Consider the following 27,233-nt stretch of genomic DNA (forward strand, 5'->3'; position numbering starts at 1 on the left):
GGTACAGAATCTTCAGTACAAGTTCTTGGGGGAAAAAAAATGTGAAAGATAAAGAAACAAGAAGTCCAGCATTGCAGATTGTAGGAATAAATTAGAAAAGAGAGAAATAAAATGCTCAGAATGACAGTCCTTCCAACCCAGTCCATGCTGGCATCTAACCTCCAGTTCGCACCAGGCCTTGACTCCAGATCGTGCCAGGCTTCACTTCAAGGCCCTTGAGGCTGGGACACTGCTCTAGAATCAGCTCAAGGGTGGAAATCGACACTGAGGCCATGCCGGGCCAACAGATCACATGCCAGGCTGAGAGACCACTGTGCTGGGCTGGGAGTTGTGTGTGTAGCTTTAAGTATTAGCAGACAGTGGAGAGATTGAGATCAATTCAACGCAACAGGAATCACTCTTCAGCATTGATGCTCTAGCTGCGGGGCTGTAAAAAGGAAATGCAGACATTCCATTTCTCTCAAGGAGAAGCCACATGTGGCAGGGTTAATAGGTGCCAAAGGAGATGACCAGCCACTGAGTTCATTCCACCTGTTGGTTTTCTCTGTCAGGAAACAGTCACAGAGACTCAGGCTGAGTCCTTGGATCTTCCTGTACTCTCACTTCGGTTGGCTCTGTTTCCAAAGTCCTTGTTACCCAAAAGGAATCCTTAACCTTCTCCCTGGTATTTGTCCCTTGTGTGACAGGCAAAAGACAGGGAGTCGATTCAAAATTAAATTAAACAAACCCTTCTTTATTTAACTCTTTAGGTATCAGTATGAAACATATTCGTTGCAACATCTGCTTCTTGATTCAACCATCTTAACACAACTTTAACTGACTTCACTTTAACTTAATTCACATTGAACTCTAATTCAATAAAGCTTGGCTTGAGACTATTACCAAACTGACTGGAGTGAAGTGGCCAACTTTCACTCTCTGTGTAGATCTTGCCTCATGCTTCTTTGTTACTCTGAAGATGACTTCAGGGCACTTACATTGCGAAAGTGGGTCTCGAGTGCTTGCTAAGGAAAACTTCTTTGCCCTGTAAACTTTAACCCAAAGCTTGCTCACTCTTCCAGAAACTTCTGTGGTGCTCAGCCAATGAATTGACAGAAACCTGATCACAATGTTCGATCCCAGCCAATGAGGTTTACTCCCAAATGTTAATGAACAAAAACAGAAGTTGCTGATGAAGGGTCTAGGCCCGAAACGTCAGCCTCTCTGCTCCTATGATGCTGCTTGGCCTGCTGTGTTCATCCAGCCCTGCACCTTGTTGCTGGGAAAGCTCAGCAGTCTGGCAACATTTGTGAAGAAAAAAAAAATCAGAGTTAATGGTTTGGATCCGGTGACACTTCCTCAGAACAAATGTTTATAACAAGTTGCAAGCTGTCACATACCACGCTCCGTAGAAGGTAATAAAGTGCCAGTGTGTCTTGCAGACCACCATGACACCTCCCTTATTTGGTCAAAGCAGGAAACTGCAGATCACAGCTTAAGTACAAGGCACACCAAATTTAACCTGTGTCAGCACTTAAATTAGCTTGACTAAAGTTTCCAGCATGCTTGGTTGTAGCTCTTAATGAGCCATTTTTGCTACTGGCCACCTGACCACATCCCCATTTGTCTATTTTGAGGTGAATGTTCCTTTTCTTGAAGCAGCAGTAAAGTTGTTTACTTACTGCATGGAATCTACCAAAGAGAGATAACACAACAACAACTCCGAATGAAGTTGATGAAGGAGTTTCTTGCAGCGTAGGAAGTGAGACCATGGGAGACAAGTGGGAACAAAACTTCATGCTGGTTCAATCATCAATAAAGCTTCAATTAATCCTGCAGCTAACGAAGTGGGCACAATATCTGAGATCTCTTGGATTATGGAGTTAGAGACAGATCTTCAATTACAAGAAAGACGTCTCACAGCTATGATGTAGATTCATGAACATAGAAGCTTCGAGCAGAGTGGAGAATAAAACTGACCTGCATTAAAACAAGCCAACCCCACCTTCACAATCATAGGCAGAAAGCATTAATATGGCTTTATATTTTTAGAGAACTACTTCAAACTTCGGGAAAGACCCATCAAGAAGAAATCAACAAATACAAGGAGAGAGCTAAACAAGGTAAATGATATGCTCAAGTCCAAATCTGGATTATGCAAATAGTCAACATTTAGAAAAGTTGACTGAAACTGAACAGCAGACTGACAGCTGGGCTGTAATGAAGCCATTGCATTAACAGGTCATTCACTCACTTGAGATTTTTGTTGTAAAACAGTCAAAAACTGGGTGAACGCTCTGTCAAGTTTCGAAGGTACACAATGCCCTTTTTGGGGATTAGATTTGTGTATCTGTAGGAGATTGATTTGACCTATTTTTAAAAATTGAAGCAGGCTGATCACCTGAAACAGCCTGCTGGTCACAAAAGCCCAGCTGGCTGTGCTCACAGTATGCATCAAGCCTCGGACACTTAACAAAAAGAGTTTACAGCAGAATTTCATAGTTTTCTGACAGAGACGGTCAATGTTCTCATGGAATTGATGCCACAAAGAGACACGTTGATGGATGACATGGAAATGTTCAGATTTGTAAAATTGCTGTAAGCCATTATCTGAGGGAAGCTTTCACCTCCCTTAAAGATGGATAATAATGACATTCTTGAGAAAAAGAACAAAAACAAACTCCTTTACATTTGCAAGAAATAGTCAGAGTCATACAGCGTGGAAACAGACTCTTCGGTCCAAACCATCTGTGCCAACCAGAACATCCTAAACTGACCTAGTCCCATTTGTCCAACATTTGCCTCATATCCCTTTAAACCCTTCCTATTCATGTCCCCATCTAAATGTCTTTTAAATGTTGTAATAGTATCAGCCTCCACCACTTCCTCTGGCAGCTCATTCCATACACACACCACCCTCTGTGTGAAACAGTAATGATCAGAGATATACAAACCCTTGTTAGAGATGGAAATTGCCCACAGGAGGAGGATAGTCTTTTGAAAAACAGACGCCTTAGAAACAGGAGGATGTAACCCAACTGTGCAGGCTACGTTGCTATGCAGGAACTTCTAATAGACACTGATCCTGCCACATGATAATACACTTGTACTTTTTGTTGGAGTTCTGGCTGTTTTCTGCAGAGAAACTGCTGTCTCACACCACCCATACTCAACCTTCCTGAGAATGAGAAGGGAACTGGGGTATGTCCTCCAAAACTGCTGATAATCCTACTGGAGGTGAATAAATAAAGTCAAACAGACTTGTGGCTGGGAGTGGAAGTCAGAGTGAAGAGTTAAAGTTAATGGATAAATGTTAATAGTTAAAGTGGAGTACCATCAAAGAACTGGAGATGCAGTGTGAAGCATTAATTATTCTCTTAATCCAAGTATAACTACTGAGCATGTGCAAAATGAAATCATCATATAGTGACAACAGATCACATGGAATTTAAGCCAGAGTCTGTAACACTGTCCTCATTAATGCGCTTTCTAATTTTTCATTCATTCGTGGGGCATCTCTAGTTGCTTTCTTGAACTGTTGCATCCACAGTGCCTTTAGGCAGGGAATTCCAGGATTTTGACGCAGGAACGGTGATATATTTCCAAGTCAGGATGGTGAGTGGCTTGGAGGGGAACTCGCAGGTGGAGATGTTACCATGAATCTGCTGCCCTTGTTGTTCTAGATGATGGCAGTTACGGATTTGGAGGTGCTAATAAGGAGCATTGGTGAGTTTCTGATGTATGTCTTGTAGGTGGTTAACACTTGTGCTATGGAGCATCGGTTGTGGAGGGGTTGGATATGGTGCCAATCAAGCGGGCTGCTTTGTCGTGGATGGTGTCAAGATTTTTGAGAGCTGTTGGAATTTTCCACTATACTTCTGACTTGTGCCTTGTACATGGATGACAGGCTTTGGAAAGTCAAGGCGTGAGTTACAATGCCTTGTAAATAGTTATGACAGATTAAGTCTGCTATTTTTTATTCAGATAAGTGAAGGCTTTAAATTACTAAGGCAGCTGAACATATGGATATCAAAGGACGGACAATAAAAATTGGGGATGAGTAACAATGCTCAGAAGGAATGGAAACTGTTGGTCCACAGAAACAAAAGAAAGCAGTATAATGCACACTTTTTTTTAAAAACAAAGTTTATTGAATTCACCAATAATTCTAAAGCTTGCTTCTGTCCAACTGACACATTCAAAGTACAAAATACTTCTGTATATCAGGACCTACTGTTAAAATCACTAGTATAGCACAACAGTAAACTTCACTAAATCAGGCATATTAATCTTCACAATTAATAACAACGTTACTCTGGAAACAATCACTAGAAGTGCTGTTTAGAGCCATCTTGTTAGGAAAGTTCTATTTACATGCAGCCATGTTTTGTTTTTCAATGTGGGTTTCTACAAGGATACCTGTGTTCTCCAACATGAGTTTCCAGACTCTCAACATAACGGAGTTAACTTTAACTCAATTCAGGCCTTTGTTGTCTCTGCATTGTCTGATGGTGTCCTGTGCTGAGCTGATAGCGGTCATCGATACTGTGGACAATCTGCAGCGAGGTAAGCTCCAATATGCCACCTCATGCAGCCTGTCACTGCATATCTTGGATGGTCAGACCCAGGGTTGGACCTCAACTGCCCCAGCTTCTCAGGGAACCTTCTAGAACGATTGGCCTCATTGCCGTAGTGTAAATTCCTTCTAGATCTCTCTGGGTTAACTCTAGCTTCTAATGAGCTGACTCGACTAGTCCTTAAACCAAAACTGACCAAAGATGACCATGGGTCATGAAACATTAAACTTATTTTCAGATTCTGTGTTGAGTAAACATTTTGGTGTAGCTTTCAGAACAAACCAATAACATTCCTTAAAATGCCTCTTTATACATTTCTAATCCTGGTCATTAAAAGGTCCATGGGTAATTGTAACAGCATAAACAGTCTAACAACTAAAACAAAACTATTGTAATTCTGGGGTTCTCATTCAGTCCTGGAGACATCAATACCTAATTGCTTCACTTTCCAGATTCATCAGTTACCTCGGGGCTGGATCCTTGTTTTCCATCTTCCCCAATCTCCAACAGGGGGAGGGTACAATAGATATCACTTGCAGAACAGGCTAAAAGGGCTGAATGGTCTCCCTCAGTTGCTACACCCCTCTGGGACGGCCCGGACTCCAACCCCTCTGGGACGGCCTGGACTCCGGTGTGAATCTTAGCAGGGGAAGTGGGTATTCAAAGGGTGTGACATCTATTGGACTGTCTTCAGCAAATGGCTGGGAATTGGTTCGATTTAATCAGGAGTGTGATTATGAGGCAGAGTGCTGGCCCAGGGAGCAGCCTTGGCCAATCCAGGACCATTGAACTACGATGTGCAACCTCCAGTGAGAGTGTAATGAAAATATGCTACAGAGAACATCAATTATCATCCAGTTCCAGTTGGTTTAGCTATGAAGATGGACTTGTATATCTTATTAATATATTGCATTCCTGTATATTGCTTGCATTTCAAAACTTGACCGCACATGTCCTGCATATTGACTTAATAGTCTGTTTGTATTATCACAGCGGTTTCATATTCTCCCAAACATATGTTGGGATTAACTCAATCTTTCTTCGATTTTAAAACAGTAAACTGGAAATACTGAGCAGATCTGGGAGCATCAAAAGCAGAGCTAATATTAATGATCTTTCATCAAAACTTCAGAGTTTAAATGACCTGACAGGTTAACTCTGTTTCTCTCTCCACGGGTGCTACCAGGCTGACTGAGTTTCTCCAGCAACTGATTTTTTTTATTTCAGATTTCCAGCACCTGCAGTATTTTACTCTTTGTCATTTCTTTCTTAGCACAATTGTAGCTGCTGCTTTTTCTGGCAAGTGATGTGGGATCACTTTGCTAGCCTGCTTACAATCATTAGCCATGTCAATGAAAAGATTATAGCACCCAGCTATCTTGTATACAATGAAAATATGTGCAAGTTCATGCCAACACAAAGGTTGGTACCATTTGGCACTGGTATACAGAAGTTATTACTGTCCATGACTTCTACAAAGTACAATGCCTGGCTCAGAATGCCAACCAACATGTTAAACAGCCACAAGCAACAGATTACACCATCAGGTCAACCACAAAAGACACAAATCTCACTTCTTGCTTCTTTAACCATTGACCAATTTAAAACCACAACGTAATTACAAGACTACAATTCCAAAAGTCTGGAATAATAAGAACACAAGAAACATGCGAGTTGAAATGGCCCATTTGTCTCGGTCTCTGAAATAATAACTTTGCCCTGAAGTGCTGCGGGACCTCTTGAGGGCAGGAAAGGTGCGAGAAAATTCAATTCCTTCTTTCTTTTTCTTAACAATATCTGAAAATGTCATATGAAGGGTCTTGGAAATTTAGACCTAGATCTGTATTCCCAGCTGTTCTGAGTCAAGAAAACGCCCCAAACTGCAAATGAAATCGGCTTTGAAGACCAGAATTGACCTGCGGACTGAAAAGGCTTGAAAACAAGAGATATCCATGGAAAGGTTGTTTTATTGCTCCCGGCTTGTTCAATGTGGGGATAAGGGATAACCAACTCACAAGAGTTAAGTGCTGTAGGGAGTCGGTATCCTGACTGTTTCAGTAAGAGAATGCCCCCTGCAAAATAGTCCTGGTCAGTCTTTGAATCTCCTGTTGGCTTGAAGTTTCTTGTAGTAAGCCTCCTGGTCGCTGTCTGTACTGGTTTCCCGCTCAGCCAGGAAAGCTGGGTTGGGTTTTCTCCTTAAGGTCGAGTCCCCGCTGGAGCCCATGGTCAGGCTCTCTGAATTGGTTTCGCTCCTCTCAGCTGTGGCCACATTGATTGTGGCGACACTGCAGAAGCGAGTGTCTTCGTGTTCCAGGTCACTGGCTGAGGATCCAGGTGACATTCCTCCGGCGCTGCTCCCGCTCTTGGAGGGCCTGTAGCCCCGGTAGTCCCTGTTCAGGTCATTCAGCTCGTAGGCCTCACCGGCCTGGGGCGACTTCCACTCCCAGGGCCCAGTACCGCCATTTACAGAGGAGACGTGCACCACTGGGTGTGAGCCATGGGCATCTACTGTCACAATGCTGGCCGAGTCCCGCTCTGAGGGCGACTTGTACTGCGAAGACTCGGAGCTGCTGGAAGCCTCTGAGTGCCTTGGTGTGACCGTGACCGTGCTCTGTTGCTTGGACATGGCGATGACCTGCATGATGCGGGGCTGGGGCTGGGCCTGGGCCTGGGCTTGGGCTTGGGCCCGTGGAACCCCTCCCTTCTCCGCCAACAGCATCCACTTGGCCCGGGCTGAGTTACTCTTTGGCGAGGTGCTGACGCTCGCCTGGCTCTCCTCGGGGATGTGAACCAGCTGCGAGGTGCCGGCTCTGGACTGGATCAGGACCCGTGCCCCACCCCCTGCGCCTCTCTCGCAGACCCTGGCCTGCACTGTAGGGTAGAGGGAAGACGGTGCCACTTCCTCCTGATCGAAGCCTGCGGCCCTCAGCTCCATAGCGGCCCTCATCTGCGGCTGCGACTGACTGATGTTTGGGTCATGGTCCAAGGCCAAGCCATCCATGGGTCTCTGCCTCCACTGCGAGATGAGCTGCTTGGAGCGAGAGGCATCCATGGAGACGTGGATGGTCATGTGTCGGCGCGCAGCCTCATCCAGGTTCGGTGTGTTGACACGTGGCAGCGTGTTGCTGAAGGTCACCATGTTCTCCTTGCCCATCGGGCTGCGCGGTGCCAACAGCTCCACGTCGACACTGGCCCGTTTCAGGCTGTTCAGGGAATTCTTCTCCCTCTGTGCCAGATGCTGCTCCAGGCCTTCAAGCCTCGGCTGTGGGTTCAGCTCATCTGTGCTCAGGGACTTACTCTGCTGGTAGACTGAGTCATGGCGGAGATGAGTCAGAGGCCTAAGGCCGCTCTTGGGAGAAGGTTTCACTGGGGTGGTATCATCTGATGCCTTGAAGTTCCCCACAGCATGAAACCCCTGTGAAAATATATACACCAGAGAAAAATAGGACAGTGTTATTCAATTTGTAGCTGATCGTGCTTCAACTTTGAAATTAAAGAACATTTGTGTTGAAGATGAAAAGCTATCTGGGGGAGGTGATGACCTAGTGGTATAAACACCGGACTGTTATTCCCGAGACCCAGATAATGTTTTGGGGACCCAGGCTCAAATCCTGCCATGGCACACGGTGGCATTTGAATTCAATAAAGAATCTAGAGTTATGAGTCTAATGATGACCATGAATCCATTGCCAGTAATTGGGAGGAAATCCCATCGGGTTCACTAATGTCCTTTAGAGAAGGAAACTGCTAGTCTGGCCTACATGTGACTCTTAACTGTCCTCTGGGCAATTAGGGATGGGCACTAAATGCTGGCCTAGCCAGCAACACCCACATCCTGTAAATGAATAAAGGAAAAAAAAAAATTTGGAATTGGAAAATAAAATGAATTATAACTGTGGGTCCCAGGGAATTAAACAACAAGAAAGAACTGTGGATGCTGGAAATCAGAAACAAAAGCAGAAATTGCCAGGAAAATGTCTTCTGAGGAAGGGTCACTGGACCTAAAGCGTTAACTCTGATTTCTCTCCACAGATGCTGCCAGACCTGCTGAGCTTTTCCAGCAATTTCTACTTTTGTAAGCTCATTCTTTACAAGCTTGGATCTGACTTCACTTCAAAGGAATCTGGCCCGGAATTTTCTCATATTTTTCTGTCTCTGCTCCATCATGATCTCATTAAGTGGAATGCCCTCCCTCACTGAAAAGGGTCTTAATCTTAAACTCTTCAATGCAGCAGACCTGCATTCCTCAACAGAAGTGTGGTACAGGATCCCACAATAATGGTCTTATATTGAATTTACAGATCATTTAGCTGTAATGGTCTGTGCACCTCACTGAATCTAACACTATCAGCATATCCTCCTCTTAGTGACATGAGACATGAGCTGCTTCTTCCAATTACCTTAAAAAGGTATAAATAACCAAGAATGTGTTGCAAAACCTGGCTTCTGCACTGAGTGTGAAAGGTTCGAGGGACAAAGTGATAAAATCATAGAATCACTGGAGTGTGGAAGCAGATTGAGACCACACTAACTCTCCGAAGAGTATCCCACTTAGACCCACCCACACCCATAACCCTGCAATTCCCACAGCTAATCCACCTAGCCTGCATATCCCCAGACACTACAGGCAATTTAGCATGGCCAATCCACCTCGCCTGCCCATCTTTGGGCTGTGGGAGGAAACCGGACCACCCGGAGGAAACCCATGCAAGACGCGGGGAGAATGTGCAAATTCCACACAGACAATGGGTGGAAACGAACCTGGGTCACTGGCACTGTGAGGCAGCGGTGCTAACCACTGAGCTACTGTGCTGCCGCATTTCAAAAATGTTTGCTCACTTGAGGCATTCAAGAGGGAATTGGATGATTATTTAGATAAGAATAATCTGGAAGGGTCTGGGGAAAAAGCAGAATATTCTCACTCGGTAATGATGCATATTTAAGGAGCTGGTACAGGCACAATGGGCCGACTGGCCTGCTGCACTGTAACACTGGTAATTCTGAAAGTGATAAAATGGTTTAATAGGGTAAATGCAGAGAAATGAATTCCCCAGTGAAGCGAGTCCAGAATTAAAGGGGTCTCTGATTTTACAACTGGAGATACACAATTTGGGAATGAAATCAGAATGTTCTTTGTCATACCAAATTTTGGAAATCTGGAATTCTCATTTTTAAAAAGGAGGTAGACAGTTTTTTAATTAGTAATGGGTTGACAGATTATGGGAAGATACTTTAGAGACATTTAAGCGACTCTTGGATAGGCACATGGAGGATAGTAAAATGTAGGGTATGCAGGATAGATTGATCTTAGTAGGATAATAGGTTGGCACAGCATGATGGGCCGAAGGGCCTGTACTGTTCTATGAAGTGGGCAGGAAAGTGGAGTTGGGGCTAGGATGAGATCAGCCATAATCGAATTAAATGGTGGAGCAGGCTTGGGGAGCTGAACTGCCTGCTCCTGGTTCTTATGTAAAATACCGTGGATGTAGATGGCTCATTGAAACCTTCCATAGCCATAAGAAATAGGAACATTCTTGGCCTCTCGAGCCTGTCTGCCATTCAATATGATCATAGCTGAGCCAACATTCCTAACGTCCACTTTCGCACATTTTCCCTGTAACCCTTGATTCCCCAACTGATCAAGAATCTATCTATCTATCGCAGCCTTGAATATACATAAAAACTCTGTCCCCATAGCTCTCTGTGGCAACGAGTTCTAAAGACTCAAACATCAGAAAGAAATTCCTCCTCATCTCAGTTAAATTGGCACCCCCTTATTCTGAGACTGTGGCCTCTGGTTTGGACTCTCCCAAGAGGGGAAACATCCTCTCGCCATTTGTTCAGTCCAGGCCTTTAAGAATCCTGAATGCTTTCAATCAGGTCACTTCTCATTCTTCTAAATTCCTGTGAGTAGAGTCACAACCTGCCTAGCCCTTTGGTCATAAGACAATCGCTCTATTACCAGGGATCATCCTAGTGAACCTTCTCCAAACCACCTGCAATGAAGTAATATCTTTCCTTAAATAAGGTGACCAAGACTGCTCGCAGTGCTCCAGATGTGATCTCACCAGCATCTTGCAGTGAGACTTCCCAACTTTTACCAATCTCAAAGACAGAGATTGTTGGATCTTTATTAAGTAAGTTCAGTGAGGGATATACAATAAAGATGGGGATATAGTTAAAATACAGATCAACCATGATCTATCTAATGGTGGTATAGGCTCAAGGGAACTGTAAAACATTCTAATCTGTAAACATTTTAATAAATGTCACCACACACGTGCACTTTTTGAGCAGTGACCCAGATTCGCATTCAAAAGGCAATGTCCTCACATATAAAACTTCACATTTCATGATTTCACAGATACAGTGGTGTTGGAATGAGGTTTTAGGTCTCTCAGTGATAATATTTACTGCGGCAATACCCTCAAATAACATTTTCAGCAAGACTAGCGAAAGAATAGAAGGCACAGATCAAAACTTGGTTCGGTAAACCAGAATATTGATGGAACATTTTCTAAGTTATAATTATCCCAGAAGTTTCATTGTTTGTCTAATCCCAGTATACAATTAATGCCTCTAGCCAACAGTGTGGTAAAGATCTCCATAGAAACTAACTGGCAGAGGTTGCAGTGGGCAACAAATGAATTATTTCACCACTCGGTGTATTTTTGGCAGTGCACCTCCGAACATGTGACTTTTGTTGGTCTTGACTGGTGATTTGTTTGGCTTTTGCTATCAGGCTTCACTGAATGGTAAAAGAAACTCAGGAGAAGTCATGGCACGGTGGCTCAGTGGTTAGCACTGCTGCCTCACAGCGCCAGGGACCTGGATTCGATTCCACCTTCGGGTGACTGTCTGTGTGGAGTTTGCACGTTCTCCCCATGTCTGCATGGGTTTCCTCCGGGTGCTTCGGTTTCCTCCCACAGTCCAAAAGATGTGCAGCTTAGGTGGATTGGCCATGCTAGATTGCCTATTGTATCCAGGGATGCATAGGCTAGGTGAGTTAGCCATGGGAAATGTGGGGTTGCAGGGATAATGTGGGAGGCTGAGTCTGGGTGGGATGGCCTTTGGAAGGTCAGTGTGGACTCAATGGGCCGAATAGCCTGCTTCCACACTGTAGGGATTCTATAACTGCATCAATATTCCAGTTGTAGGCTTACCAGCATCTTATACAGTTTCATCATTACATGCCTATATTTGTATTCTATACCTCTGCCAATAAAGGAGATCATTCCATATGCCTTCTTTACAACCTTATCTACCTGTACTGCTACCTTTAGGGACCTGTGCACTTGCATGCCAAGATCTCTCCCTTCATCCACCTCATTCAATATATTCCTGTTTATTTTGCATTCCCCTTTACTTTTTGACCTCCCTAACTGCATTACCTCACAATTGTCAGAGTTGAACTCCATCTACCACTTTCCTGACCAGTTCATCAACCTACGTACATCATTTTGGAGCTTACAGCTATCCTCTACAGTATCCACTGCCTGGCCAATTTTTGTGTCATCTGCAAAGTTCCCAATTGTGACCCCACGCTCAAGTCCAGATTGCTAATGTATAAAACAAACAGCAGGGGTTCCAATACCGAGCCCAATGGAACACCACTTGAAACAGCTTTCCGTTTGCAAGGGCAGCCATCAACAATTACCCTTTGTTTCTTATTACTAAGCCAACTTGGGGAAGATTTGACAGGCTAGATGTTGAAAGGCTGTTTCCCCTTGTGGTAAAGACAAGAAATAGGTGGTACAGTTTGAAAATAAGGGGTCCGCTACTTAAGGTGGAGGTAAAGTTACATTTTTTTCTCTCAATGTCATGAGTCTTTGTAACTCTGTTCCTGAGAGGCAGAGGGAGATGGTTTCTTGACTTACAAGGGAACAGAGGTCATTCAGAGTGTGGCAGGAATGTGGAGTAGAGGCCACATGCAGAGCAGCCATGGTCTTATGGAATGGTAGAACAGACTTGAAGGGCTGAATGGCTTACTCCAGTTCCTAAATCATACGTTTGTATTCCAATAGTCTCCCTCTCTTTCTTTGGTCACCTTTCAATATCTGTAAACTTCAACTCTTTGATGATTCCACTATCCATGTCCTAGCAAAATGCAGGAAATGTCAGATCCATCATCTTATTAATCTACATTGACTCTTGTTCCAGCAAGAACTCTATTTTCAAATTCCCATCCATGGTTCCAAATCTTTCCAAAATCAGACACCCTCCAGTAAATAACTGAGCAACCACAGCCCTTTCAGGAAGGGAATTCCAGAGTCAAGGCCTCAGGGTAGAAATTCTCTACTGTTTCACTTCTAAGCGGCTGATGTCTTTATCCTGTGTCTACGACCCAAGGTTTTCTTTTTCTTTCCAGCAGAAACAGCATCAAGACATTAACAAATTTTTATTTTTCTACGAAGCCCAGATAATATAGTTCCATTCTACTCAATATCTCCTTGTAAATCAAACCCTTATCCCAATCTATTGATTGTAAGAAGCCAATGTATAACATGAATAGGTAAGGACCTTTGAAATCTATTGAAGTCCAACTTACCAATATTCGTAATTACGAACTTGATAGCATGCAGGGGGATAATTTAAAAGATCCAACATATGACTGTTTCCCATACTTACGAATGGCATTTACATCATCTGCATTTTGTCCCAACTTGCATGTAAATCACCTTGCGAATGGACTCAAGAATGGAACCTTTGGTGATGGCACGGTGCATCAGTGGTTAGCACTGCTGCCTCACAACGCCAGGGACGCAGGTTTGATTTCGCCCTCGGGCGACTGTGTGGAGTTTTTTTGCTTCCTCCCTGTGTCTGTGTGGGTTTCCTCCAGGTGCTCAGGTTTCCTTCCACAGTCCAAATATGTGCAGGTTAGGTGGATTAGCCATGGGAAATGCAGGGTTACAGGGATAGGGTAAGGGGTGTGATGCTCTTCGGAGAGTTGGTGTGGACTCGATGGGCTGAATGGCCTACTTCCACGCTGTAGGGATTCTATGATTCTATTTGCAACTCAGGGACTGCCTGTATCAATGACTCATTGGTCTTGTTTGTAAAAGCTACAGGACAACTCAAAATTGGAAAATTTGGGAAATTAGAAAATAATATCAGACTTTCACAATTGCAAGCGCTCTACTGGTGATGATCCTGTTGAGGCAGAGAAGAGAAAGTTTTACTTGTACATGGATTTGCTAAATATATCCTGTCCCTGGTTATCTGAAATCAGAACAGTTTCACATAGAGTCATGCAGCATGGAAACAGACCCTTTCATCCAAATAGTCCATGCTGACCATAATCCCAAACTAAACTTGTCCCCTGTCTGCTCGTAACCCATAGCCCTCCAAACCTGTCCTATTCATGTACTTATCCAAATGTCTTTTAAATGTTTAATTGTACCTACATCCACCACTTCCTCAGGAAGTTCACTCCACACATGAACCATCCTCTGAGTACCTACCATTAACCATATCTATACCCCTAATGATTTTATAAACTTCTATAAGGTCACCTCTCAACCTCCTACGCTCCCGTGAAAAGAATCCCAGCCTATCCAGCCTTCCTTTATAATCAAACCTTCCATATCTGGCAACATCCTGGTAAATCTCTTCTGAACCCTTTCTAGCTTAATAATATTCTCTAATGTAATGACTACATTTCCTAACTGTATAAGTGTGGTGGTGCGACATAAATATTGCAAACATGTGTCTTTTTATATCCATCACTTGTACAGAAAACTTAAAGGATATTAAGTCTGAATGTGATGATTTGATTTTGAAAGACTGAAGCCTAGACTTGGAATGCACGTATTTTGATGATCAGATAAATTTCTGTTAATGCCTCTTGATGTCCAATTAATCAGAATCGTTGGTTGCAGGGGAAACAGTTTCCACATTTTGATGTTTTGTATTGATTTTATAGAATTGGAAAATGGCTTGATAATGAATACTCAGTCAAATAGCCTGGAGTTGTGTTATAGTGAATCAAAATGTACAATATTAACCTAATAAGGACATGGCTATAAATTGGGTAATAACGATCAATTGTAATTGGCCTGTAAATAGAACACTGGCACAAAGCCTAGATGTTGATTGGTCTCTGGGCTCACTCCAATGGGCCGATATCATTAACTATTCGCACTGTCTTTAGCAGAGTTCTGGATGGTAATCAATTCAAAACTTACTTTTAAGCTTCGTGGGCAGGTCTTACAAATGGGGCTTCTCCTGATTGGGATTACTGCCTTCTGCTTTGTTTGATATCAGCCCTATCTCGACAGATAGTGCTCTCTCTTCTGAGGTAATGGGTTCAAGTCTCACTCCAGAGACTTGAGCATTTAATCTAGGCTGACATTTGGATAGCACACATAGGGAGGTGGTCACACCGCAGGCTCAGACTCCACAGGCAGGAAGGGAATGGGTGACCATCAAGGCAGAGCAGGAGGGCTAAGCAGGCAGCGCAGGAATCTCCTGTGGCTATTCCCCTGAAAAACAGATATACTATTTTGGATACTATTGAGGGGAATAGCCTCTCAGGGGGTAACAGTAACAGCCAAAATCATGACACCACGGTTGGCTGTGCTGCAAAGGGAGCGAGTCTTAGGCCTAGAAATGCTGCAGTGTTAGGGGACTCAGTTGTAAGTGGAATGGATAGGCATTTCTGTGGCTCCAAACGACAGTCCAGGATGGTGTGTTGCCTCCCTGGTGCTAGGGTCCTGGATGTCTCAGAGTGGCTGCAGGACATTCTGGAGGCGGGGGAGGGTGAATAGCCAGTGGTTGTGGTACATGTTGGTACTTACGATGTAGGTTGAAAAAAGGGATAAGGTCCTAAAAGCAGAATATAGAGAACTAGGAAGGAAACTGAACTGTAGGACCTCAAAGGTAGTTATCTCAAGATTACTACCAGTGCCACGATCTAGTCAGAGTAGAAACAGTTGGATATATAGGATGAGCACATGGCAGAAAAGATGGCACGAGGGGGAGGGTTTCAGATTCGTGGGGCATTGGCACCAGTTCTGGGGGGAGGTGGGACCTGTACAAAGCAGATGGGTTACACTGGGAAGGACTGGGACTGATGTCCTTGGGATGGTGCTTGGTAGAGTGGTTAGGGAGGATTTAAACTAGTGTGGCAGAGGGGTGGGAAGCAGAGGAGTAGGGCAGTAGATGCAGAAATTGAGGGAGAAGTAGAAACCAGGACAAACATGACTAAGAACAAGAACAGGCAGGGAAGCACTGCTGAGAAGAGCAGGGGAGGTGGTCTCAAACTGCATGTGTTTCAATGCGAGAAGTATAATTGGCAAGGTAGATGAACTTAGAGCATTGGTTAGTACTTAGAACATGACATTATTGCGATTACGGAGACTTGACTGAAAGAGGGACAGGACTGGCAGCTGAACGTCCCAGGATTTAGATGTTTCAGGTGTGATAGAAAGGGAGGTAAAAGGGGTGGGGAATTGCATTACTGGTAAGGGAGTATCTCACAGCTGTACTGAGGGAGGAGACATCAGAGGACTCGTGCAGCAAGGCAATATGGGTAGAACTCAGGAACAGGAAAGATGAAAATCACAGTGCTGGGGGTATTCTACAGGCCTCCCAACAGTCAGCAGGAGATAGAGGAGAGAATATCTAATCTGATTTTGGAAAGATGTAGAAACAGCAGGGTTGTTGTGGTGGGTGATTTTAACTTCTCCTATATTGACTGGGATTCACTTCGCGCTAGGGGCTTGGATGTGGCAAAATTTGTAAGGACCATTCAGGAGGGTTTCTTTACACAGCATCTAAACAGTCCAACCAGGGAAGAGGTTATACTGGGATAACAAGGTGTAGAACTGGATGAACACAGCAGGCCAAGCAGCATCAGAGAAGCAGGAAGGCTGACGTTTCGGGTCTGGACCCTTCTTCAGGAAATGAAGTCAGTGGTTATACTGGACCTGGTTTTGGGAATTGAGCTCAGCCAGGTGAGTGAAATTTCAGTCGGGGTGCATTTTGGGAGTGGTGACCATAATACCGTGAGTTTTAAGATACTCAGGGACAGGGATAACAGCAGTCCTTGGGTGAAGGTGTAAAATTGGTAGAAGGCAAGCTACAACAATATTAGGCAGGAACTGGAGAACGTTGGTTGGAGACGGCGGTTTGATGGTAAATCCAAATTGGACGTGTGGGAGTATTTCAAACTGCTGTTGGTAGGATTTCAGAAGTGGCACATTCCTGTGAGAATGAAGGATAGGTATGGCAAATTACATGAACCTTGGATGACTAGGGATATTATGACGTTTGTCAAAAAGAAAAAAAGGAAGCTTATGTGAGGTCTAGGAGGATGGGAACTGAAGTTCTTGAAGTATACAAGGAAAGTAGGAAAGAACTTAAGCAAGGAATTAGAAGGGCTAAAAGGGGTCATGAAAATTCGTTAGCAAACAGGATTAAGGAAAATCCCAAGGCTTTTTAGACATATATAAAAAGCAAGTGGATAGCCAAGGAAAGGGTTGCCCCACTCAAGGACAAAGGAGAGAATCTATGCCAGAAGAGATAATTGAGGTCTGAAATGAGTACTTTGTGTCAGTATTCATCGAAGAGAAGCAATTGGTGAAGGATAATCTCAGGGAAGGGAGTGTCGAGTTTCTGAGCCAAGTTGCTATTAAAAAGGAGTAGGTGTTGTGCGTCTTAAAAAGTATTAAGATAGATAAGTCCCCACGTCCTGATGGGATCTATCCCAGAATATTGAGGGAGGCAAGAGAACAAATTACTCGAGCATTGACAGACATCTTTGTATCCTCTTTGGCCACAGGTGAGGTCCCAGAGGACTGGAGAATAGCCAATGTTGTCCCATTGTTTAAGAAGGGTAACAGGGATAATCCTGGAAATGACAGGCCTGTGAGCCTCATGTCAGTGGTAGGGAAATTATTGGAAAAGATTCTCGGGGATAAGATCTATACGTATTTAGAAACAAATGGACTTATTAGAATTGACAGCATAGTTTGTGCGAGGGAGGTCATGTCTCACTAACTTGATCAAGTTTTTTGAGAAGCCAACGAAGATGATTGATGAGGGAAAAGTGGTTAATGTTGCCTACATGGACTTCAATAAAGCCTCTGACAAGATCCCTCATGACAGACTGGTACAAAAGGTGAAGTCACATGGTATCAGGAGTGAGCTGGTAAGATGGGTATAGAACTGGCTTAGTCATGGGAGACAGAGGGTAGACAGAGGGTTCCGAAAGGATGCTTTTCGGAATGGAGGGCTGTGACCTAGTGATGTTCCACAGGGATCAGGGTTGGGACCTCTGCTGTTTGTGATCTACACAAATGATTTGGAGGAAAATGTAGCTGGTCCAATTAGTAAGTTTGTGGATAATATGAAGATTGGTGGACTAGTGGATAGTGAGGATGATTGTCAGAGGGTGCAGCAAGATATAAATCAATTGGAGGCATGGGCAGAAAAATGGCAGATGGCGTTTAATCCAGACAATGTGAGATGATGCATTTTGGAGGGTCACGTACAGGTGGAAATTATACAGTGAATGGCAGAAGCCTTAGGAGTATTAATATGCAGAGAAATTGGGTGTGCAGGTCCATAGATCACTGAAGGTGGTAACGCAAGTAGCTAAGGTAGTAAAAAAGGCCTATGGATATTTGCCTTCATTGGAAGGGGCATGCAGTATAAGGATAGGCAAGTTATACTGCAGCTTTATAGAACTTGAGTTGGGCCACATTTGGAATATTGTGTACAGTTCTGGTCACCACACTACCAGAAGGACGTGGATGCTTTGGAGAGGAAACAGAAAAGGTTTATCAGGATGTTGCCAGGTATGGAGGATTTTAGCTAAGAAGAAAGGTCAGATAGTCTGGGTTTGTTTTCACTGGAACACAGGAGGTTGAGAGGCGACCTGATAGAAGTTTATAAGATTGTGAATGGCAATGGATAGAGTGGAAAGTATGAGGACTTTTCCCAGGATGGAGTAGTCAATTACTGGGGGATACAGGTTCAAGGTGTGAGGGGGAAATTTAAAAGAGATGTGCGATGTATGTTTTTCACACAAAGGGTAGTGAGTGCCTGGAACATGCTGCCAGAGGTGGTGGTGGAAGCAGACACAATAGTAGCACTCAAGAAGCACCTGGACATATACATGAATAGGAAGGGAATAAAAGTGAAAACAGTTTTAGTATGGAAGGGCAAAATGTGTCGGCACAGGCTTGGAGGGCTGAAGGGCCTGTTCCTGTGCTGTATTGTTCTTTGTTCTTTTATCCTTTTTTATTTCCACGCAATGCTGAGGGAGTTGGTCTCCCACTTTTTGAATGAGATATTACACCAAGGACAAATCTGGCCTTTCCAATGAACCTAAAAGCTCTTATGACAGGATTTAAAACAGAGCAAAGAGGTTCCCTTTGGTGCCAACATTTACCTTCAACCAACATCACCTCATTTATCTCACTGTGGTTTGTGTTATCTTGTTGGTTACCACTTCTCCCTGTCTCCTATAAAGTGCCTTATGTTATAGAATCCCTATGGTGCAGAAAGAGGCCTCTCAGCCTATTGATTGTGCACCAACCCTCTGAAGATCATCCCATTCAGACCTCACCCTCAACCCCATCCCCATAACCCCACATTTCCTTTGGCTAATCCACCTAGGCTGCACATCCCTGACACTATGGGCAATTTCCCATGGCCAATCCACCCAGGCTGCACATCTTTGGACTGTGGGAGGGAACTGGAGCATCCGGAGGAAACCCACGCAGATACAGGGAGAACATTTTAATTCCACACAGGCAGCCACCCAAGTCTGGAATCAAACCTGGATCCCTGGTGCTGTGAGGCAGCAGTGCTAACCACTGAGCCACTGTGCCACAGGTCCAGAGATCTCGAAAGAGGTTGTATAAATGCAAAGATTTTCCTTCACCTTAGGTGCTGTTCAGGTTTTTCCATTGAGAGTCCAGAGGGCATCCTGATCACCCACTGTAACTTTGGCAGGGGCTCATTACTGAGAAAGCTGAGTGAGAGAGGCCTTGCAGATATTCACCATCCCTGGGTATACTTTTCTCCCCATCATTAGCACAGCACAGTATTTACAAGAGTATGTAATAGGCTTAGCCCATCACTTAATCACTCACCAGGTATGCAGCGATTCCTGCCCCAAAGATGAAACCCACATATACATCGATGGGATGGCTCCTGTACTGAGTAATTTGTGTCAGGCCACAAATACCTGCAGCGATTGCAAAGGCAAAAACCAGCATTGGCTTCAGGAGCTTGGTGCAGTCAGATATCGTTGAGTTAAAGTACATCTGAAAAAGAAAATACAGGAAACATTTTGTTCAGTCCTTTGTCAAAATGTTCCATCTTTCAGTCGAGTCACGGCTGATCTGTGTCTCAATTCCATTTACACGTGTAAGCTCCAGATCGCTTGATATCCCTGTTTGACTGACACCTATCGATCCAGTTTGAAAGCTCCAAATGCCCCAGGGCTACTAACTTTTAATGAAAGGAATTCTACACTGCTAACAAGCTTCTGTGTGAAAAAAGGTGTTTCCTTAATGCAGGTTAAGATTATGTCCTATCCTAGCTTCTGCCCTCACAGAAAATTTCTCCAAATCGATGCATAAAATCCTTTCCAAGCACTTTTATTAGACTGCCCCTCCACCTTCAAATCCCTTAAGAATACAAGCCAAACGTAGATGCTCCCAATTTACCCGCCTAAGCCCAAGGCACAAATGACATCCTACATGACTGCGACAAAGGTAAACTTAAATCAGTCTCCTTCCGACACCACCTCCAGCAATGCCCAGCTCAGTGAGATTACTTAACTGATTCCTTTTTAAACTAATCGCAGTCAGAATTTCACTCACAATTGGTTCTCCTCCTGCTCAACAGGGAAAACAGTTAAAAAAAAAACTTGGAAATTAATATACAGTCCTAGAGTCATAGAGCTCTACAGCATGGAAACAGGCCCTTCGGCCCAACCTGCCCATGCCTTGAAATCATTCAAAACTCTGCCGCCTGTACTTTTACTTGCACCAAGTCTTGTTCGCTGATTACCCAATACTGACTTACATTGGCTCCTGGTCAAGCTATGTCCTCATTTTAAAAGTCACACCCTTCCTTTCAAACCCCTGTGTAATTTTGCGCTCCCTATCTCTGTAATCCACCTACAACATTCAAATCATCTGCACTGGTCTAATGTTAGTTTCTTGCACATCCTTAGTTTTAAAATCACTCCATCTTTGGTGGCAAGGTCTGGAATTCCCTCCTACATCCTATTTCTCTTTCCGCTTTAAAGAAGTCCCTCAAAACCCAGCCCTTGGAGCAAATGTTTGGCCATCTGCCTTGACATTGCCTCATGGCTTGGGCTCTAATTCAGTTCTCTAATGCTTCTGCAAGATGCTTTAGGACATTTTATCACATTATAGACTAGATAAACTTAAAGTTATTGTCGTCTCGGTATCATTCTGTGAATCCTGGCTGTCCCCTCTCCGACACTAATCTGACCTTCCCAAAGGTAAAGTATTCCAGAGTCTGGCCAAATAGTGCAGGGGAGGACAGTTGACTAAAGCCAACTATGAGGTAATTATAGAATCCCTACAATGTGGAAGCAGGCCTAATGGGTCCACACCAACCCTCTGAATTGGGACCAACACCCCTACCCTATCCCTGTAAGCCTGCATTTCCTGTAGCTAACCCACCTAGCCTGCACCTTCCTGGCATTTTACCATGGCCAATCCACCCAACCTGCACATCTTTGGACTGTGGGAGGAAACCCACACAGACGCGGGGAGAATGTGCAAACTCCATACAGACAGTTGCCCAAGGCTGGAATCGAACCTGGGTCCCTGGGGCTTTGAGGCAGCAGTGCTAACCACTGAGCCATTGTGGCACCAGTTTTTTAAATCAGCCTAGCTTGCATATCCCTGGACACTTCACTAATCTGATCACTCTACCCTGGGGCTATGCTATTGTATAATTACGTATTCAACAGTGGTGACACGCTTCTGAACAGAAAATATTGGACTGTTTAAGCAGTCAGTCGATACTTCTGTGCTGAAGGAATACCCGAGATCTGAAATTTACAGCGTGGATTGGTAATGGTTAGGTGAAATATTGTGGGAACGTCTGGTAACAGAGAAATTCTACAGGAGTGAGAGAGGATGGTGAGACTCCAGAGGTTTGAGAGATCTGAGACATTCAAACTCTTATGAAAAGTGAAAGTAATTAATTCTGTAGAAGATGAAAGTAGATGTTAAAACTGTACAGCAAAGTCTCCTCATTCCCACTGGCAGACTGTATTAGTCTTTTGTCCAGTGTCGGTACTAGGGAAGAGAGTGACTTACCGAGATGTAGACTGCAGCGAAGGCAGAGATTGTAGCATGCTGTGAAGGGAAGCTTTTCCTGTGGATCAAACAGAAAACACTGTTATACACTCTGCACTCTGCTGCCTGTTTTCTTATAGCCCTATGATCTACAATTCTTCCTCTTCATTTATATAAACCATCTGGATGCCAACTTAGGAGGCAATGGCCTGGTGGTATTATCGCAAGACCTATTAATTCAGAGACCCAGGTAATGTTCTGGGGACATGGGTTTGAATCCTGCCATGGCATATTGAATTTGAATTCAATAATAATCTGGAATTAAGAGTCTAATGATGACCATGAAACCATTGCTGATTGTCAGGAAAAACCCTTCCGGTTCGCTGATGTCCTTTAGGGAAGGAAATCTGCCATCCTTACCTGGTTTGGCCTACATGTGACTCCAGACCCACAGCAATGTGGTTCACTCTTAATTGCCCTCTGGACAACTAGTGATGGGCAATAAATGTTGCTCCAGCTAGCGGTGCCCACATCTCATGAATGAGTAAAAAAATGTTAGTAAGATTGCAGATGACGCCAAAATTGGTGGCTCAAAAATAGAAATTATTGGAAAACCTCAGCGGGTCTGGCAGCATCTGTAGAAAGAGATCAGAATTAACATTTCAGATCCAGTGACCCTTCCTTAGAACTGGATTGGTGGTATGGTGGTCAGTGAAGAAGATTATCTAAGATTACAAAGGGAAATTGGAACAATGGACTGAAGAATGGCAGATGGAGTTTAATTTGGATAAATGCAAGGTGTTGCACTTTGATAAAATGAACACTGGGGCAGGACTTACATATATAATGGTAGGGTCTTGGGTAATGTTGTTGAACAGAGAGACCTGGGGTTCAGGTACATAGTTCCTTGAAATTGCATCATAGGCAGACAGGGTGGTGGAGAAGGCATTTAGCATTCTTGCCTTCATTGCTCAGACCATTGAGTTTAGGAGTTGGGATGTCATATTGTGGTTGTACAGGATGTTGGTGAGGCCACTTTTAGAGTATGTGTACAGCTATGGTCGTGCTGCTACAGGAAAGATATTATTAAATTGGAGATGTTTCATAAAAGATTTACCAGGATGTTGTTGGAACTGGCGGGTTTGAGTTATAAGGAGAGGCTGGGTAGGATGGGACTTCTTTTCCCTGAAGCATTGGAAGTTGAGAGGGTTACCTTATAGGAGGTTTGCAAAATTATGTGGGACATGGATATAAAGGCTTTTTCCCTAGGATAGGGGCGTTCAAAATTACAGGACATATTTTTAGGGTAAGAGGCGAAAGATTTAAAAGACACCTGAGGGGCAACATTTCCACACAGAGGGTGGTTCGAATGTGGAATGAACTTCCTGATGAAGCGGTAGATGCAGGTACAGTCACATTTTAAAGACATTTGGACAAGTACATGAATGGGAGAGGTTTAGAGGGATAGGGGCCAAATGCAGGCAAATGGTACTAGTTTAGTTTGGGAAACTTGGTCAGTGTGGATGAGTTGGACCTGTGGATGGGTCTGTTTCTGTGGTGTCAGCCTCTATATGTCCTGACATCATAGAATCCTCTACAGTGCGGAAAGAGGCCATTCGGCCCATTGTGTCTACATCACCCTCCAAAGACCATCTACCCAGACCCTGCCTTATCCCCAGAACCTCATATTTTACCATGGCTAGTCCACACATCCCTCAATACTACAGGCAATTTAGCATGGCCAACCCACTCTAACCTGCACATTCTTTTGGACTGTGGGAGGAAACTCACAAAGACACAGGGAGAATGTGGAAAATCCACACTGTCACTCAAGGGTGGAATTGAACCGGGGTCCCTGGTACTGTGAGTCAATGGTGCTAACTACTGAGCCACCACAGTGTGGGTTGAAGCTGATAAAGCACAGAATGGACTTGTAGGTACTACGGTGAACGATATAGTGAAGTAATGGAGTGAATACCTGGTTCTTACCCTATCCAGGAAAGTGTGCTGCTAACCTACAGTACAGGATGAATTATTATGTAGAAGCATGACAAGCGTGCGGAGGAATCAGCATTGCCCTGGGGCAGTTAAACATGAAGCATATCCACTGTGCAATGTTACATTGAAGTCTCTGGTCATGACTGTAGCTCAGCCTACGTGTACAAGGAATGGAGTTTTCATTGTTACTGCTTTCATTTGGCTGAATGAGAACTCAAAAGGAAATCAATTTTCTTTCTTCATACAGTTCTGTGCCAACTTGCTGACTCAGCCTGATATGAAAATAGCTAGTAGTGTTCATGATAATTAATCTGCTGGCTTGTGTATGCAAATTGAGTGATTACTATTCATGCTGAATCTCACTGCCAAATAGAAACAAGAAAACAGATGTGGCCTTCAAATTATCTGACACAACTCACCAATTAAATAGCTCACAAAGCAAGGGATTCTCAATTTATCCCAAATGCCTCCTATGAGGGGGCTTGGATGTCTGCCCATTGATAACCGTATTCATGTGGGTCAGTCCCTTATAAAAGATTGCATGTCAGCAGCCTTTACTCTGAAACCATCTGACCAAACTGCTTCTAATGTTGTCCGTTGCCCTAGACTTGAACTCACACCCTTCTGTTGCTTCTTTCTTTTGTCATGATCTTGCAAGTTCATCCTGACCATGAGATCTACCTCCTGTTCCGTCAACCCTATTCCTCATAAACTAGTGACCATCTATTTACACTTCTCTCCTGGATCTCATATTGTTAAATGTTCAATCTTTCACATACTGTTCATTTCCCCTTTAACTGTGCCACCACTACAACCATCAATCAAAAGGCTACAGCTGACCCATCAGATCCTTACCCCAAGTCTGAACTCAGTTTCCTCTCCAGTGTCCTTGTTGTTATATCCTAAATCCATATTCATCTTTCCTATGTACCCCTGCAATCAAGTTTCCTGACCCCTGTCACTGTATTGAATTGACTTTTATCAGAAATAAGACAAAGCTCTACCTCAATACCACCTGGTGCAATCCCTCCAAAGTCTTTTATTTGCTTCACTGGAGATCGATATCCTGTGCTGGATGTTTTTTATTCATTCACGAGATGAGGGTATCACTGGCTGGGCCTGCATTTATTACTCAGAGGGCATTTTTAAGAATCGCTGTGGGTCCAGAGTCACATACAGGCCAGACCAGGTGAGAATGGCAAATTTCCTTCCCTGAAGAACATTAGTGAGCTAGGTGGGTTTTTTCGACAATTGACAATGGTTTCATGGTCGTCAATAGATTCTTAATTCCAATTTTTTAAAATTGAATTCAAATTCCACTACGTGCCATGGCAGGATTCGAACCCAGGTCCTCAGAACAGTAGCTGAGTCTCTGGATTAATAGTCTAGTGATAGTACCACTCGGCCATTGCATCCCCATGCCAGGTGTTTCCTCCAACCAAATATTGGAAAGATTGAAGCCATTTTCCTTGAGTCTTGCTCCAACAGAGCCATTCACTCCATTCCGCTTCCTGGTAATTTTCCAAGGCTGAATTGAACCATTGCAATCTTGGTATTTAACTGAGCTGAGATGAGCCCATTGCTGAGAACACATTATTTCGCCATCCATAACATCAGATACCTCCACCCCTGCCCCTGCTTATTTGCAGTTGAAACCCTTGTTCATCCCTCTGTTGCCTCTACATTTCAATGTATTCCTGGGCAGGCCTGCTAACATCCTCCCTCCAAATCTTATGGTTATCCGAATTTCTGCTTCCCTCACTCTTACTCAGTCCTGTTGCAGTTGCATTTTAGTAACGTTGCTTGGGTAGAAAGCTGGAAGCCCAGACTCATGTCCTGGAGATGTGGGTTTGAACTAAATGAAATGAAAACCTGGAACATAAACCTGGCTGAAGAAATTCCTCCTCTTCTCACTCCTAAATGGTCGTCCCTTCATTCTGAGGCTGTGCCCTCGGGTCCTAGTCTCTCCTACTGGTGGAAGCATCATGGCCAATATGTCACTGTTGTGATTATTATAAAAACCCATCTGGTTCACCAATGACCTCTAGGGAAGGAAATCTGCCATCCTTACTTGGTCTGGCTTACACAAGACTCTAGACCCAATAGCAATGTGGTTGACTCTTAACTAGCCTCTGGACTATCAGGGATAATCATTTAATGTGAGCTTAGCCAGAGATGCCCCACATCCCATAAAAGAAGAATTTTTAAAGACTCCCAATTGACTAACATTGACTTCTGAGTCAGCAACACTTCCACTTTAGCTTGCTCCACCTCCGTAATCCCCTGAGATATGTCGGCAAAGATTATTCTTTCAGAGCATCTCTATGTGAAGAATTGGTGGAAAGTTTTGTCATAGCAAGCTGACTGCAACTGCTAACAAGGGCAAGAAAGACACCACATCCAAAAAGAATGAATGCCTCAAATGAAACGGGGTTATGATCCCAATTTTTTAGCTGCACAGGACAAGTGCTAAATGTAATAAACTGCACTATACAAGTAATAAAAATAATGATGCTTGCTAAAGAAACGAGGGTTACTTAAGGTCCCCAACACCTCATCTTTACCATGGACGTCCAGTCCCTCTACACCTGCATTCCCCATGCAGATGGCCTTAAGGCCCTCCGCTTCTTCCTGTCCAGCAGGCCCGACCAGTCCCTCTCCACTGATACCCTCATCCGCTTAGCCGAACTCGTCCTCACACTCAACAACTTCTCTTTCAATTCCTCCCACTTCCTACAGACAAAGGGGGTAGCCATGGGTACCCGCATGGGCCCAAGCTACGCCTGCCTCTTTGTAGGTTACGTGGAACAATCCCTCTTCCGTACCTACACCGGCCCTAAACCCCACCTCTTCCTCCGTTACATTGATGACTGTATCGGCGCCGCCTCGTGCTCCCACGAGGAGCTCGAACAGTTCATACACTTCACTAACACCTTCCACCCCAACCTTAAGTTTACCTGGACCATCTCTAACACCTCTCTCCCCTTCCTGGACCTCTCTGTCTCCATATCGGGCAACCACCTAGAAACCGATATTCATTTCAAGCCCACCGACTCCCACAGCTACCTAGAATACTCCTCCTCCCACCCACCTTCCTGCAAAAATGCTATCCCCTATTCCCAATTCCTTCGCCTCCGCCGCATCTGCTCCCAGGATGAGGCATTCCACTCCCGTACATCTCAGTTGTCCTCGTTTTTCAAGGACCGTAACTTCCCCTCCTCGGTGGTCGAGAACGCCCTCAACCGTGTCTCCCACATCTCCCGCACCTCATCCCTCACACCCCGTCCACGCAATAAAAACCAAAAAAGAATCCCCCTCGTCCTCACGTACCACCCCACCAACCTCCGGATCCAACGCATCATCCTCCGACACTTCCGCCATCTGC

At 44.2% G+C, this 27,233-nt stretch overlaps 1 protein-coding gene across 1 annotated transcript in view; it reads right to left on the reverse strand.

The window, feature by feature from the left end:
- Positions 1 to 4,162: 4,162 nt before the first annotated feature.
- The window catches only part of LOC109937632 (phospholipid phosphatase-related protein type 3-like), a 109,272-nt gene continuing 86,201 nt past the window's right edge, over positions 4,163 to 27,233 (reverse strand). Inside the window, exons 3-6 of the mRNA XM_048613891.1 lie at positions 26,076 to 26,170; positions 21,872 to 21,929; positions 19,658 to 19,831; positions 4,163 to 7,971 (exon numbers count right to left, since the gene is read on the reverse strand). Of these exons, the coding sequence (XP_048469848.1) occupies positions 6,646 to 7,971; positions 19,658 to 19,831; positions 21,872 to 21,929; positions 26,076 to 26,170 (1,653 nt within the window). The 3' untranslated portion in view covers positions 4,163 to 6,645. The remainder of the gene's footprint in view (positions 7,972 to 19,657; positions 19,832 to 21,871; positions 21,930 to 26,075; positions 26,171 to 27,233) is intronic.

Source organism: Rhincodon typus, chromosome 29, assembly GCF_021869965.1.
Source record: "Rhincodon typus isolate 14 chromosome 29, sRhiTyp1.1, whole genome shotgun sequence".
NCBI classification, from domain to species: Eukaryota; Metazoa; Chordata; class Chondrichthyes; order Orectolobiformes; family Rhincodontidae; genus Rhincodon; species Rhincodon typus.